A 15,456-nucleotide genomic window follows, 5' to 3' on the forward strand; every position below is an offset into this window, starting at 1 on the left:
AGGGTGTTAAATAAATGGAAAAGATCGCTGAGTGAGCTATGGTATTTATTTGTCTGTTGTAAATGAAGTTGTCACTCCTAAGCCAATCAAATCATGCATTTTTTATGAGAGGTTGCAACTCGCACAGAGATGGAAATGTTAGACACTAATTAATAAACGTGGCTGGCAAAGCAACTCAACCCAGGACTCAGAAGCTAAGCTATGGGAGGATGATTAGAATACAGAGTTCAGCGAGGCTTTTCTGTTGGTTCGATGCAGCGTCTTACATCCTGTCAGAAGGTTCAAGGGAGATACAGTTGGCTTAAGTTTTCCCAGTTAGTTTTGAACCAGAGATTTTAAAGATCTGCTTGTTAGAGGGGAATTCTTGTGGTGGCTTTAGTTTGCCTCAAATTTGAGAGGAAACTGGAGATTACTGGGTAGAGCATCACTAATCTTAGCGGAGCACTGAAGCTGCTGTGCGAGGATGAGGTGCCTTGTACGGCACAGGAAACACCCATTCGTTGGCTGAGAGGGTGTTGTGTTAAGTCATCAAGTTCATGTTTAACTTAACTTGTACAACTTGTACATAGTGCAGACGAATCACTGGAAAGCTTGCCAGACCTTACAAAGGAGAAGGCCACCTGAATGGAGCTTTGGGGGCTTTTTATGAGCCACATGGAAAGAAGATAAGGCAGTTCTATTGCTGTGTGATAGGAGGTTGCACCATATGACTGTGTCCCCACTGAACCACTTTTAATCTACAGATGTGGCTCTTCCACATGATCCAGCCTAGTAACTTCACACGGCGGTATTTCTATATGACCAACATATAATGGTTACATTGGCGAAGGAAATACTGTGTTCACTTGTGTGAGAAGGGTTATTATGCCTTTCTGTGGGTGAGCATATGGCAGAAGTTCCAGTAATAAGGGGTGTCCAATGTGACTAGGATAGAAGAGAAACGTTGAGCCTGAAAAGGTAATTTGCGGTGAAAACATGGAGTCCCTTGAGATAAAGGCCAAAGAGCTGGAATTTAATTTGGCAAGTTTCTGAGCAAGGAAGAGAAATGACTGGACCTGATTTTTAGATAGGTCTAGAAGCGACTTCTGTAAGACGGTTTGGGAGGCGAGAACCAAGCAGGCATTGCAGAAGTCTGCGTGAGCTAAGGAAGGTAGCAGCGGTGGAAATAGTAGGATGGAAGAAAAAGAAATTTAATTGAGATAGCGCTAAACTGAGAATTCCAAGAGGAAGAAAAGTAAGCAGATTTCAGGCCAGGCCTGAGTGTTACGGGAGGAGTCTGGGAGCTCGGACCCAGCAGCTGCTCCCATCAGAAGATGATGCTCTGTCAGAGCACACGTTCCCAGGGAGTGATCCAAAATGCAAGTGCAGCCTGGGCACATTTCACATCAAGGGTATTTCTTGGGGGATGAGACTGGGGTGTGGCTGAAGGAGTCGAAAGAGAGAGAATTCCCAGAAGCTCTTCTAGGGATTGTCAGTAACTGAGTCAAGCCCTACAAAGAAGGCAGAGGGATCCAGGGGAGGAGACAAGCTCCCAGTTTGGCTGCAGCCTGAGCAGGAGGAGGACAAGTTAGACAAAACTGTCATTGCTGTACAATGAAGGTGCAGTTCCATCCACTCACCAGCATGCAAGTGGTTTACTCCAGTTTGCTGGGCACTGAGAACTGGGTGACAGTAAATGACCCAAAAGCAGCTGGTGCTGGGGAAGGAGCCACTAGGAGCCTGGTAGGAGGGGTTCTCATTTATTCTAAGGCCATGTGAGGACCGAGCCCAATAGTGGTTCTGATGGGAAAAGACCAATGTCAAAAGGACAATTTATTTTTAATCCTAACTTTTTTGTCTTAAAACAGATTATACTAACTTTGTGGCCTGTAGGATCCTAGTATTGGACATGTAAATGAGCTACGAGGTCCTCAAACCACTCCTTAATGGCCAGGCCAGACATTATTATTTCAGTGTGATTTTGCATGGCTCAGTGAAGCAGCATTTTAATTTAGCACCTGGGTAACATCTGGAAGAATGACTCTTGGAGCATCCATCATTGATTTTGGAAGACAGTTTTACAATCAAAACGAAATCATGGTTAGAAAGGATATCTGTATATTTCCCACTAAGTGGGAAGGGCAAGATTATTACACCTTTCTCTTAATTTTGGCTCATTAATCAGCAGTGATTGTGATCTTCCGACTGTCACACGGATGTGGCCTTTGCTGTTGTAGGGTTGCCACAGCAGCACAATGAGCCTACACACCTTTTCTTATAATGAGCCTTTCTATTCATCTCCATTTCCAAAACTGTCTTATATCCTCCAGGGTTTTGTCATTAAAACATACAGCTCTAAACAGAAGTTTTATAATGTATTTCTGATGGCTTTAGGCGACCCGTGTTTTGGTCGTTCCACCCCTGCCGGAGTCGCGACCCACAGGTTGAGAACCGCTGTTCTAGATAAACCTAGTTGTAAACTTCTAGTTTTAACTGGTTTAGTTTTGCTCTTCCCCAAATTTATTTGGGAGCTCAACTAACTGGATGAATTATTTATTATTTCTCAAAGGTACAGTGACAGGGAATAACTGAAATGATATAAAAAAAAAACTCACTTCAGTTCACAATAACATTGCTAAACACAATAACAATACCATCTACTGAAATGACAGCTAATTAGGTACCCAATCTGACTAGAGGGTTTAAAAAATATTATAGATTTACCTAAGTAATATACTATAATAGCCCCGAGAAAAATTAAACTAAGAAAGGATGAACATTCTTTTTGAACAGCAGTGCTTCTAAAAGCATGATGGTCTCAGTTATAACGATTATGTTTCATCCACATCCCATGCCTCCTAGTTTGAGCCTGTTCATTTTTCTTCTCATTCTAAGAATAAGTGAGGCAAAATGGAAGCCCATATTATTATTTAGTACAAAAACAAAGAACCTTAATCATAGTTAATGAGTATAATCAATGCCAGGCTGTGCCTGCTCCCCCCTTGTTTGAATGTGTTCTGTATACAGAAGGTAACTCAGGCTGAGTAACTAGGATGCCAGATTACAGATGGGGCTGTGACTGTCCTCTGACAGCCGATTAGAGTCATCTGTCAGAAATGACGACTTAATCACCATAACGGACTCCAAGTCCCTTCATAGACTTTCTCCCAGAGTAATCTAATTTTCCTGTACTATTTTATTTTATTTATTTTATTTGCCCAGGACTCAGTGGTTTCACTGCTTGTTTTCCCACTTTGCTCTACCCTATGGTTGTTATAGAAATGCAAATAGGTAGACTAATTCCAGCTAAAAAGGCTCCCTTGGAGCAGAGCAGCCAGAAGCAGATACACGGTTGGGGTTGTATAGGCGTTTCTTCGTCACTGTCACTGGATTGTTAGTACACATGCAGAAAGGTAGGAGTGGAGCAGTGCTGTCAGTTTACACCTCAGGTGGCCAATGAAGGCCATTCTTCCCAGTGTATTCTTTTTGCTTTCAAATGGTATCTTTTCCTTTTTCCCTCGGGGAAACTCTCACACTAAGTGAAATAATAATGATAGTGATGATTTTATTGAGCACTTATTGCGCAGTTCACGCTTTAAGCTCTTCATCTATATCAGTATCTGTGAAGAAGAAATAGTCATTTGTTTTCACTTTAGTTTTCTTCCCCATTTGTGTTCTTTATTATCACACTCAACTACCTTTCTTTTCTTGGCTTAGGTTACTTTTGTAAAAAATATATGTCAGCAAATATTGGTTAAAAGTTGTCTATCCACCTACCATGTTCATGGCGGTGCACAGAAGAACAATTTGGAAGCACTGTGACCCCAGGCATGGCCGGATCCTGGCACTCAGCTGCCACTAAGGGACTTGCCTCTTCAGAGGACAACTAGGAACTCAGTTTTCTCCAGAATTTCCAAAGTAGTGTTTGAATAAATAGGCATTGTACAATCCACTCTATTACATAGAACCAAGTGCCGGACCTTCTTGAGTAAATGCTGCCTAGTCACGAGTGCTCCACACTGATTAACTCTGTAGATCTAACATACTCCTGGCACTATCAGTTTGTGAAGGACCTGCAAAAGGCAGGATCTGTTCATGTCAGCAATTCAAAACTATTATTTTCCTCCTCATATAATAATTGATGGCTTCTCTGAGTCGTCATCATTCTGTGTCTCATCAGCATAGGTGAAAATGTTTCAGAGAGCTGGACTCTCCCTCCCTCTTTCTTGGCTCCTCATACACACCTGTCTCAGGGTTGTTTTGAGAATTAAATTAGTTAACATATCTAAGGAGCCTGCAACAGTGCTTGGCATGGGAAAATGAAAAGTGAAGATTTACCTCAGTTTTCACAAAAATTGCCCAAATTCCACAATTAATTCTGGTGTTGTCCCAGTGATAAAAGCTGATTTTGACTCATCAGACACATTATATTTGTCATCTGTATTCTTGCGGAAGTATCATTTTACTCAAGATTTTTTAGCAATTTTAACATCCTATTACCATTTTAAAAACTCGAGAAATTTAAGTTTTTATTTAAGACTTGTAAATCAACATTCCTAAAGCCGCTTTCGTTTCATTCCTGTCTTTCTCAAGGAGAGCACACTGTAGCAGGGCTGGGACAGTGGAGCCGCGCCCCTGGGAGCCTGCGGAGCCCGCAGGCACCTTCTCTAAGAGCCGGTCCAGTCCCCTGACCGTACACAGTCATTGGGGGATGGCGTGCCTCCGGCTTGTGGCAGTTCTTTTCAAACTTATCTTTGCTGTTTATAAAAGGTTTTAAAGAAACATTCAGAAAGTACAGGTGCTTTTGAGATTCCCCAGTCCGCTGTACAACAGGACACAAAGTACACTGCGTGGATCACCTGAGTTGTCATGGAAAGAAACATTCCACCTGGACTCTTTTCAGTTTCTTATGTAGTACATAGCTCTTCTGTGAATTCACCTCTTTCCCTCCCCCTCTTTGTCTCCTTTTAAATATTTTATGGGCAGTAAGCTTATAATATGTACCATCACGCCTGCTCTCTCAAGGGGTCAGGATGGATTTAATAATGAGATGCGTAACAGTGACTCTGTAAAACCCATTTCAGGTTAAAAAATGGCATGTTTTATTGAATCTTGTGTTAAAAGCGGTTAACTCATTAATTGGTGATGGTTAGGGTTAAACAAGTTTCCACATGAGCTCGCGACGTGTGAGGAATCTGCCCTGTCACCTTCCCCACAACCCACTTCCTTCCCCAGGTCCCCCACCTCTCAGATAGCCTCTGTTAGCATTGCTGTTTAAACTCAGACTCTCTCCTTATTCTTCACAGGAGCGAGGCAGAGAAGTCTGGGGTTATCACGCCGCACTCTGTGTATAATGGGAACTCTAGAGAGTGTGAACGCTGTTGCTGTGTGACCAGCCTCATCTCTGTCACTGTGACATGATAGGACTCATAATGTAGGCAGTGACAGCTGTTGCCAGGGTTCTGTACAGCTCCCTATACGTGAAGTGCCCCCACAGACTTGGGGTAATGGCTTTGCTGCGCAGATGTATCCTCATTTTCATTTTCATGAGCCACAGCTGGGCTCTTGGATGCTCATTGAAGGTCAATGCATTCAGGAGTGAGGAGCGTCAGGTCCTATCAGAGATCTGCCATTCTGAAGACCAGGGGTTGGAAAGCCCAGATCGGGGGCCTTCTGTGGAGCAGGGAGAGGAGGTTAGGAAGAGTCGGGTGCCACTCGCTCATTAGGAGGCGGGACGCACCGGGAGGCTGCTGTGCTCCAACACTGACAGCTTCCCACCAGAGCGGAGGTTGGGGTGACAGCTGCGCCTGCATCAGACAGGAGCAGGCTGCATGTTGTCATCGGTGTGTTTAGCTTTGGCATAGAGGGGACAGTGAGATATGGCCTTTCTCCTCAAAGAGTGCCAGCTCATTGAGAGCCGAATCAGACCACAAATCAGTGCCCCCCCCCCCCATGAACTGCAGCAACAGAGCTCCTAAGGGGCGCTGCCTCCCTGGGCCTGTGGCCCAGTACTTAATATGTAGACATAAAAGTTAACCAATTCAAAGGAACACGCTTGGCTCCTCCCCATGGGGAAGAAGGGAGGGAGGTCTTAAATTTTCCCTTTCATTGGACTTAGGGCTAACGAGGGACCAAGGCACTAACCAGTACCTGAATGTCTAATTTGAGGCAAAATGTTGTTCTGCAATAAAATGAAAAGGAAGTTCATATGCAATCAAAGAAATATTCAAAGGTGTGGATTGTGAAGGCTTTCTTCATAGACATGTAAACTGGATGAAATATGTTAAGTCAAATTCACTGCCATCAACCAGGACTTATTTCCAAAACAACTGATGCTGGTGTCTCCCTGGGACAAGCACACTCTGCCACAGAGAGCTCGGGTTATGACAACCAAATCCTCCTGCGTGTGCAGGGGTTTTTCAGGCGTAGTCAACCCTGCATGGCTACGGAGACACAGCCTCAATTCATGCATGTCTCTCAGGATACTGCTTGCAAGAAATTCATGAAGATCATGTATTCATTTGCCATAGCTAGAAGGAGGAGGGACCCTCCCACACCCCTAGGGAACCAGCCTTCACCATGACTCTGAGATTCCCTTACAACTGGTAAGATGTTAGGAGATTGGAAGAGTGATTTACCAAATTCTCTGGCCCTCCCTCTGCTCTGCTGCTGCCTGCTGGGACCTCCAAGTGCAAAGCACAGAAAGGCGCTCCAACCTCCAGCTCCATCCTGCTCTGGTGGCAGATAAGGCCAGTGTCTCTAGTTGCTACAGCAGCAGTGTTGTGAAGCAGCAGTTCTGACAGCAAGTGTTTTATCTTTAATTGTTGAATACAGTGAGAGGGCATCTACTGCCTGCCAATCATGGTTTCTATGACCATTTTAATTCAGGATTGAGAAGACTTGCATTGTTGTCTTTGTACTTGAAATATTTCAATCCCTGAATATATTCCTTTCTTAGTCTTGTTGTACTTTGGCTATTTTGTATTTGATGGATGATCTTTAGTGGTCTTCTTGCTTCCTCCATTGGTTAGAATGCCCTATTATCATTCTTTAGGAACAACATGACCTATTTCTCTTACTCTGTACCTTCAAATATGTTGTTCCTTCCCTGAAATGTTCTTCACTCATATACTGATTAGCATTAGGATTTCCTCAAGATTGAACTCATTGCCTCAGATGAGACACCTTCTCCAGCTTGCCCTTCCTTTGTCTGTGTTGGGCATCTCTCCACTGGGCTCCTACATGGTCTTGGCACAACACCTCATCCAGGGGAAACAGCCAAGGTAGCCCCACCAGAGCATTACAGACTCCATCCGGACGAGGACTCCCTTGTGCTGTGTTCCCAGCAGCTGACAGACTATCCTGCAGGAGTAGAAGTAAGGGAATGAACAAGTAGTCCTGGAGTCACACTGGATCAAATCTTTGAAACCATTTTCTGTTTAGGAAATCACTTTGCTATAACTGGAAACTTAAAACTAGAATGCCTACTCCTTTACAATAACTTCTCTACTCCATTCAACAAATCTCCCAACCACCTTTAGAATCATGAGATTTCACAGAAGTAAAACATTATGAGAAGAACTCCTCCAAATACTTTATTTTTGTCTTCCTTGATATTTATATCTTGTATTGAATATATATAATTGTGCATGATAATGAGCCATTCTTAATACAGTGCTGATTGCACACCTCTCTCCAAGAAGGCCATGGTGCTTTATATACATCTTCTAAATTGTCTTCAGAACATACCTGAAGTAGGGGTGACCACCCATTCAGAATTCACCAAGGTCTGACAGGTGTGATCTCTATGAAGTTGACTTTCACTCCGTCTTGGCCTAGGAAAGACCAAAACAAAATTCAAGGCTGCAGGGGCAGTAGCTGTTTTATTATAGGCATGTGTCCTTTTTTTTTTTTTTCTGAAGCTGGAAATGGGGAGGCAGTCAGACTCCCGCATGCGCCCAACTGGGATCCACCCGGCATGCCCACCAGGGGGCGATGCTCTGCCCATCCGAGGCATCGCTCTGCTGCATCCAGAACCATTCTAGCTCCTGAGGCAGAGGCCACAGAGCCATTCCTCAGCACCCAGGCCAACTCCGCTCCAATGGAGCCTTGGCTGCAGGAGGGGAAGAGAGAGACAGAGAGGAAGGAGAGGGGGAAGGGTGGAGAAGCAGATGGCGCTTCTCCTGTGTGCCCTGGCCGGGAATCAAACCCAGGACTCCTGCACGCCAGGTCAACACTCTACCACTGAGCCAACCGGCCAGGGCCAGGCATGTGTCCTTTAATAATGGGGATACGTTCTGAGAAATGTACTGATAGGCAATTTCGTGGTGTTGTGGCATCATAGACAAACCTAGTTGATATAGCCTACCACACACCCAGGCTATGTGGTATATAGCTTATTGCTTCTAGGCTACAAGCCTGTGCAGCATGTTACTGTACAAAACAACATGAGATTAAATCAAACACAAGTTAAAACAATGCCATCAAGAGACATGGTCAACACAAGATATGTGAGGCTGCTGCCAGCCTAACAGCACACTGTGTTACAGCAAGGTTTTTTATATATAAGTAGAAAGAGTTAGAATAATGATAAAAAGTATAGTATAATATCCCAGACCAGATAGCTTGGTTGCTTAGAGCATTGTCCTGATGAGCAAAGGTTGTCAGTTCGATCCCTGGTCAGACACATACAAGAACTGGTCGATCTCTCTCTACCCCCCCCCATGTCCTCTTTATAAAATTAATAAGTAATTTTTAAAGTATTGTTTAACAAGTACATAATGTAGAAACATAGTCATTTATTGTCGTTATCAAGTATGCAGTGCACATAATTCTATGTGCTATATGGTTATCCAACTGGCAGCACAATAGGTTTGTTTATATCAGCATCACCACAAACACATGAGTAATGGGTTACACTCAGATGTTACAATGGCTACGAGATCACAGGCAATAAGTTATTCAGTTCCATTATAATGCTGTGGGACCACTCTCATATGTGGTCCGTTAACCAAAGTGGAGTGTGTGTACATGACTGTACTACCACCATTGCGTTCCTGAACCTTCTAGATAGTCTCGGGTCACTGACTGAGCTAATTCTCTCAGCAGCTGCAAGAAAACCAAGAGTCAAGTCTTAGTCATGCAGCTGCGTAGATAAAGTGGGAGTTTAGTGGAGGGAAGATAACTTTCACTAAGGGGACACTGCAGGAGCCTTCAAACGAGTATCTGGCGCCTTCAGTTAGTGAAGCCTGCAGTTCATTGCCAACTCCCATGTGGGGCGTTTTGTGGAGAAGCAATGTGATGGAGGGGGGGATTGGCATTGTATAAGAGCAGACAGCTTAGAGTGCTGATCCCATCTTAGTCATCAGCCACTGTGTGTCCTTAGTGAAGTCGCTGGGTCCCTTCAGACCTATAAATTGAGAGCATTGAACTAAGTGATTGCCAGGGCCCTTCCCAACTTGAGAGTAGAATGATTCTGTCCTTACAGAATTACAGCTCCCATGCACTTCACAGGTTGATCGGGACGCTCTTAGCACTCTGCCTAATGTGGGTCACCGTTCTTCTTTATATGCGTGCATATGAACTACCATGATGGATCATCAGCTCCCTGAGGGCAAGAGTCTTCTTCACTTCGTTTTGTACCCCATACATAATTCAGGCACACTTATGTCCTCTTTCCTCTCTCTGACCTGTGAATCATATCTGGGTCTTTCCAGCATCTTGTCCAAGTCTTGTCAATCATGTACAAGTCTTTGCTACTTGGAAAGGAAAGACTCCACCCCATCTTTCATCAGGCTAACTACACACACCCCCACACACACTTTGTAGCTTCTCTTCTTGACATAGTAGTCTGCATTTATCATATCCACTGTATCTTCCCTATTACTCTGGAACTCTCTGCAAGCTTACATTTTGTTCCTCCAAACTTACAGAAACTTTTTTTAAGTGAGAGGAGAGGAGATGGTGAGACAAACTTCCACATGCACCCTGACTGGAATCCACCCGGCATCCCCCGTCTGTGACCAATGCTCTAATCAACCAAGCTATTTTTAGCACCTGAGGCTGACACTGGGACAAACCAAGCTATCCTCAGCACCTGAGGCTGACACTCAAACCAGTCCACCCACTGACTTTGGGAGTGGAAGAGAAGGGAGTGGGAGGGGAAGAGAAGCAGACGGTCGCTTCTCTTGTATGCCCCGACTGAGAATCAAACCCAAGACGTCATATACCAGGCTAGTGCTCTATCCACTGAGCCACTGGCCAGGACCCAGAAACTTATTTTGATTAATTCCCTAAAGAATTTTATTGATAAATCCAAAAGTACACTTGAGCATTTTAATTGTAGCATTCAGCAGCACTGCCTTGTTCTTAAAACTCTCCCCACATGGTTCCCATGGAACCAGCTGTTCCTGCTCCTGCTTCTCTGACTGCCCTTTGGTCTGTCCCTCTCACACCCACAGTTCTGTCCCTGGATCTTGGCTCCCTTCACATCGCATCCCCTCGCTTCACCCGTGCCTGTGGCCCCACAGCCCCGCCCGGTGCAGACACCACGCCTCGGAGCACACGCCAGCATCTCTCTAACCCCACAGTCACATCGCATCCCCTCTGTGAACAGCTCCACCCGTGCCTGTGGCCCCACAGCCCCGCCCGGTGCAGACACCGCGGCTCGGAGCACACGCCAGCATCTCTCTAACCCCACAGTCACATCGCATCCCCTCTGTGAACAGCTTCACCCGTGCCTGTGGCCCCACAGCCCCGCCCGGTGCAGACACCGCGGCTCGGAGCACACGCCAGCATCTCTCTAACCCCACAGTCACATCGCATCCCCTCTGTGAACAGCTCCACCCGTGCCTGTGGCCCCACAGCCCCGCCCGGTGCAGACACTGCACCTCGGAGCACACGCCAGCATCTCTCTAACCCCACAGTCACATCGCATCCCCTCTGTGAACAGCTCCACCCGTGCCTGTGGCCCCACAGCCCCGCCCGGTGCAGACACCACGGCTCGGAGCACACGCCAGCATCTCTCTAACCCCACAGTCACATCGCATCCCCTCTGTGAACAGCTCCACCCGTGCCTGTGGCCCCACAGCCCCGCCCCGTGCAGACAGCGTGGCTCGGAGCACACGCCAGCATCTCTCTAACCCCACAGTCACATCGCATCCCCTCTGTGAACAGCTCCACCCGTGCCTGTGGCCCCACAGCCCCGCCCGGTGCAGACACTGCACCTCGGAGCACACGCCAGCATCTCTCTAATCCCACAGTCACATCGCATCCCCTCTGTGAACAGCTCCACCCGTGCCTGTGGCCCCACAGCCCCGCCCCGTGCAGACAGCGTGGCTCGGAGCACACGCCAGCATCTCTCTAACCCCACAGTCACATCGCATCCCCTCTGTGAACAGCTCCACCCGTGCCTGTGGCCCCACAGCCCCGCCCGGTGCAGACACTGCACCTCGGAGCACACGCCAGCATCTCTCTAATCCCACAGTCACATCAAATGTGTCAGCTGCAGGCCTGTGCTCATGACTCCCCCAAAACGACTTTCTTGTGTTTTTTCTCTTTTTGGGTGATAATCCCACAATATATCCAGTTGTCCTGACCTGGATACCTGTCCCCCTCCTCCCTACAACCAGCCAATTGCCTCTGAAGATCAGACCTTCGTCCATCTCACACGTATGTTTGCATCACCTCTTTGCTATTCTCCCTTCCCTCTGTCTCTTTCTGTAATAATTCATCTTCCACTGTAGCCAAAAGGGGCTTTTCTAGAATTCAAATTTGATCTCGTTACCTTGACTACTGAAACTTCTACGTCTGGCCATTGACTTTCAGACAAGATTGCAACTTCTTAGTAACAAGAGTCTCTGAGAGCTGCCCCTCCCCACTTCTTTTGAGTGACATGCTGTGACAAACGGTGCTGTTTGCCACCACTGTGTCTTTATGTGGGATGCTCCATTCCCCATCCTCTGCTGGCAAGTCCAGCTTGGCCTTCAGGACATGAATTGGATACACCTTTGCTGAGAAACCTCTTCCCTCACCAGGCGGAACGCAGTGCTGCTTCCCTGGGCTCTCACCCCCCTCATTCCCACGTCGGTCACAGCGCCTACCATGTTGTTTGGGGGGCTGTATACATGTCAGTCTCCCCCACCACACAATGAGCACCCAGAAGGTCTGGACTTCTTCCCGCTTCTTAGCCTAGAGTTAGGGACACGACGGAGGCCTCACTCATATTTGCTGAATGAGTGGATAAAACGTGTAGGGAGAATAGCTTACTCAGAGACTCCGTCCGCCTTCCCCCTATTGTTTTTTTTGTCCTCTCCACTACCTGTAGGAAGGAGGCTATATTTCTTAGTCCAAATCAGGAGCTTCTGTAGTTTACTTCTCCCTGCTTTTTAGATGTATATTCTAATCTGTTTGGAAAAGTCTGGTCTACTTACTGACCCCTAAACGTTTTATTCTCACTCTAGACTCTTCTGCAAACTGAACAGATTAATGAATGGAGTGGGAATACAAGTAGACCCCTCATCTCAAGGCCTATGTTCTATGCATATGAACATCTTACCTTTTAGAATAAACAAAGCAGCTCTGAATTACTTCTCCTCTTGTCTCCTGATAGCGTTCCCTCGTCCCTCTTGTGTTTTGCAGACCCTGGCAGGCATTAGCTGCACATGGTCCTGACTGCCTGATAATAATTTCCCATTATTTAAGTGCCAGAGCCAAGTACCGTTCCCTTTTCGTTTAAATTAGATAAAACCCGGAGCTGTGGCTTGCAAGTGAGGGAAGTCCACTGGGGAAATTAAAGGTTCAGAGAGAATGGGACCCATTATAATAAAAGCATTTGCACAGCCAGTGATTCCATCTACCCTGTGGCTCTGTGCTCCTTGGGGTAGGATGAAATATGAAGCAAGAGGACCTTTCAAAGTGGTTTGAGGAATTTATTTTAATTGGAAATAGTGACAGCATTCTATGCTTGGAGTAAACTCTGCAGATCATGCACAGTGGCGTGACAGGCATTGCATGGGGGGCTGGAGGGCACCCAGTTCTGCCATGATTCCTGATCTGGGCACCACTTTATCTCAGCTTCTTTCTGCTCCTGCACATGTACTAAATAGACATGGTCGTAGGGCCGTGCCTTCGCCCCTCTCCCTTTTCTCCCCTTCCTCCCTCCGTTCATTCTGTCCCACGCTTTGTATGTAATAAACATTATTTGATGGCACCTAAATCAATCCAACTACTAGACCTTCAGATTCTCATAACTCTGAGACCTAAGAAAAACCCATGCAGCAGACAGAATGACCAGAAGAAACACAAGGACTGTCTGCATTCAAATTTTAATAGCATAAAAAAACAATAGCTCACTTTTTTTAGCATATCCTGTGGCCTGGTAATTATGCATGTTACATGCATTTTCTCACTTAATTCCCACAGCTGTACTATGCAAGTGTCATCTCCATTCTGCAGATGAGGAAACAGAAGCTCAGAGAAGTTAAGACACTTGCCCGGGATCTTGTAGCTATCATAAATGTCAGGACTAGAATTACCTCTAAGATACAGGCAAAAACCATACTGAGTAGCCGAACCAGGTTTTAAACTCAAGTCTGACTGCAGAGCCCAAGCTTTTAAATACTGTGTCTCTATGCATCATGATTTAAAAGGGTTCTGTTCCTGAACATAAAACACAGGCTTGCGTTTGGATTTGGTTCCTTTTATCTGGGAGAAGTCTTGTTATTATTTATGCATCAATATGCCAGTATCAGTGTTCAAGTTTAATAGTGTGGGGTTTCTGAGACTGTACAGTTGTTCAATCTGCCTTTACTTTCTCACTTTTGTATTTTTAGATGCATCATCCCATTCAGATGAAACCTGCAGATAGTGAAAAGTCCAACGGTAGGTGGTGACTGACTGTCTCATCTCATGTCTGTGTCTGTAAGTTGAGGAGCCAGCTGGGGGAGGGAGGTGCCAGCCTCACTTGCTTTTGCTCTCGGAAAGGCAGCGGGAACTGCTCCGGGAAGCGTGCACTGGCGTTGGCACGTCTGGAGAAACTTGAGCTTCACTCTGCTGCCTCATTCATTCATCTCTGGTATAAAGGTCTGTGAGGATGTTGCCAGAAGTGGTTTTCCGTGTCCCTCTGTTGTGGACTTGCTCTGTGCGGTGACCCGTGGCAACATGGGACGCCCGACGGGGAGGAACGGCCTACGCCATGCAGAGAACAGAGCGGGAGAAGGCAGCCACTGTGAGCAGGCTGTCTTTTCTGTCCTTGCCATTTATTCTTTTTTGGCTTGGAGCTGTCTTACTGCACTCTTCTCTAAATTGCACCAATGCATTTGCATCCAAATTCATTCAGAATTTAGGTTGCTGATTAAATAAACATACACTCGGTGCAAAATATGCATTTGATGAGGTCCATGGAATAACTGGCATTTGACTGTCTGAGTCACAAGAGGGTTGACAGCACTTCTCTCCCTCAGGTTTTTGCTTCCATTTACACCAGCCTTCCTTCTGTCCCTGTTTTGGTTTTTTAATTTACTGAAATGTCTGTTAAAGGACTCTTCTACCTTCTTAGACCTCAGAGCTTCCCCGTCCCACCAGACTGGCATAATCAGCATGGCTTCCTTCCTCGGGCAGCTCTGCACCTCATTAATTAGTAATCAGGGCAGAAGCCATGTACTCAGAGATCTGCATATCTGCAAATATGAATTATGATTGGGCTCTGAATCCCTCCACAAGGTATTTTCTGTTAATTGTAGTGCATCCCGTTTTCTGGATTCTTCACAGACTTGGAAGTTTTGGAGAGACCGCCACACTGCGTTGTGGGCTGCTAGCACCTAACCTGTGTGTTGGGAGCAGATAGATGTCCATGCTTCCCTCCCCATCTTCTCATCAGCCGCACACTTCTCGGAGAACTGATTCCCTGTGTCCTCTCCTACGTTTATCACAGTCATGGCACTCAGTCCTGGAGGGTCTAAAACCTGCCACTTCTCTGTTGCAGGCCCTTGGTCACGTCACTCCATTCCTTTATTCAACAGTATTGACACTCGCAGTGTGCCAGGCACAGTACTAGCTAGACTGCAGGAATGAATTTTAAAAGGATGAACAGACTACAAAAGACTACACTGATTTCTGCCAGTCACTCAAAGGCTGAACTTTAATGCCCTTATCCATAAAATAAGATAATGGGAACTGCCTCATATAAGTTGCCTTTTTTTCTTAAAGCTTGTACAAGATGTTTGTGATGGTGCTTTGTAAATGATAGAGCACCTCGATACAATATCGATTATAGCTATCCAGACTTTTCCCTGGCCTAACAGGGCTCTGCACTGAGCTTGCCCACCCTGCTGATGGCCGTATGTCCAGAAGTGCACGTTTACAGTTTGTTCTGTTCCCTGCGGAAGAAAGGAATCTTGTATTTGTTGGATGAATTCTATCAGTGAAGGTCATCTTGGAGCTTCTGGCCAAAAAGAGATGCTCCTTGTCCTTTGGCCC

At 46.0% G+C, this 15,456-nt stretch overlaps 1 protein-coding gene across 16 annotated transcripts in view; it reads left to right on the top strand.

The window, feature by feature from the left end:
* CELF2 (CUGBP Elav-like family member 2) overlaps positions 1-15,456 on the top strand; it is a 707,230-nt gene that overhangs the window by 614,950 nt on the left and 76,824 nt on the right. For all 16 annotated transcript variants that reach the window (XM_066278852.1, XM_066278847.1, XM_066278845.1 and 13 more), the window contains one exon: positions 13,812-13,860. In XM_066278852.1, coding sequence (XP_066134949.1) covers positions 13,812-13,860 — 49 coding nt within the window. The remainder of the gene's footprint in view (positions 1-13,811; positions 13,861-15,456) is intronic.

This window comes from Saccopteryx bilineata, chromosome 5 (genome assembly GCF_036850765.1).
Source record: "Saccopteryx bilineata isolate mSacBil1 chromosome 5, mSacBil1_pri_phased_curated, whole genome shotgun sequence".
Taxonomy (NCBI): domain Eukaryota; kingdom Metazoa; phylum Chordata; class Mammalia; order Chiroptera; family Emballonuridae; genus Saccopteryx; species Saccopteryx bilineata.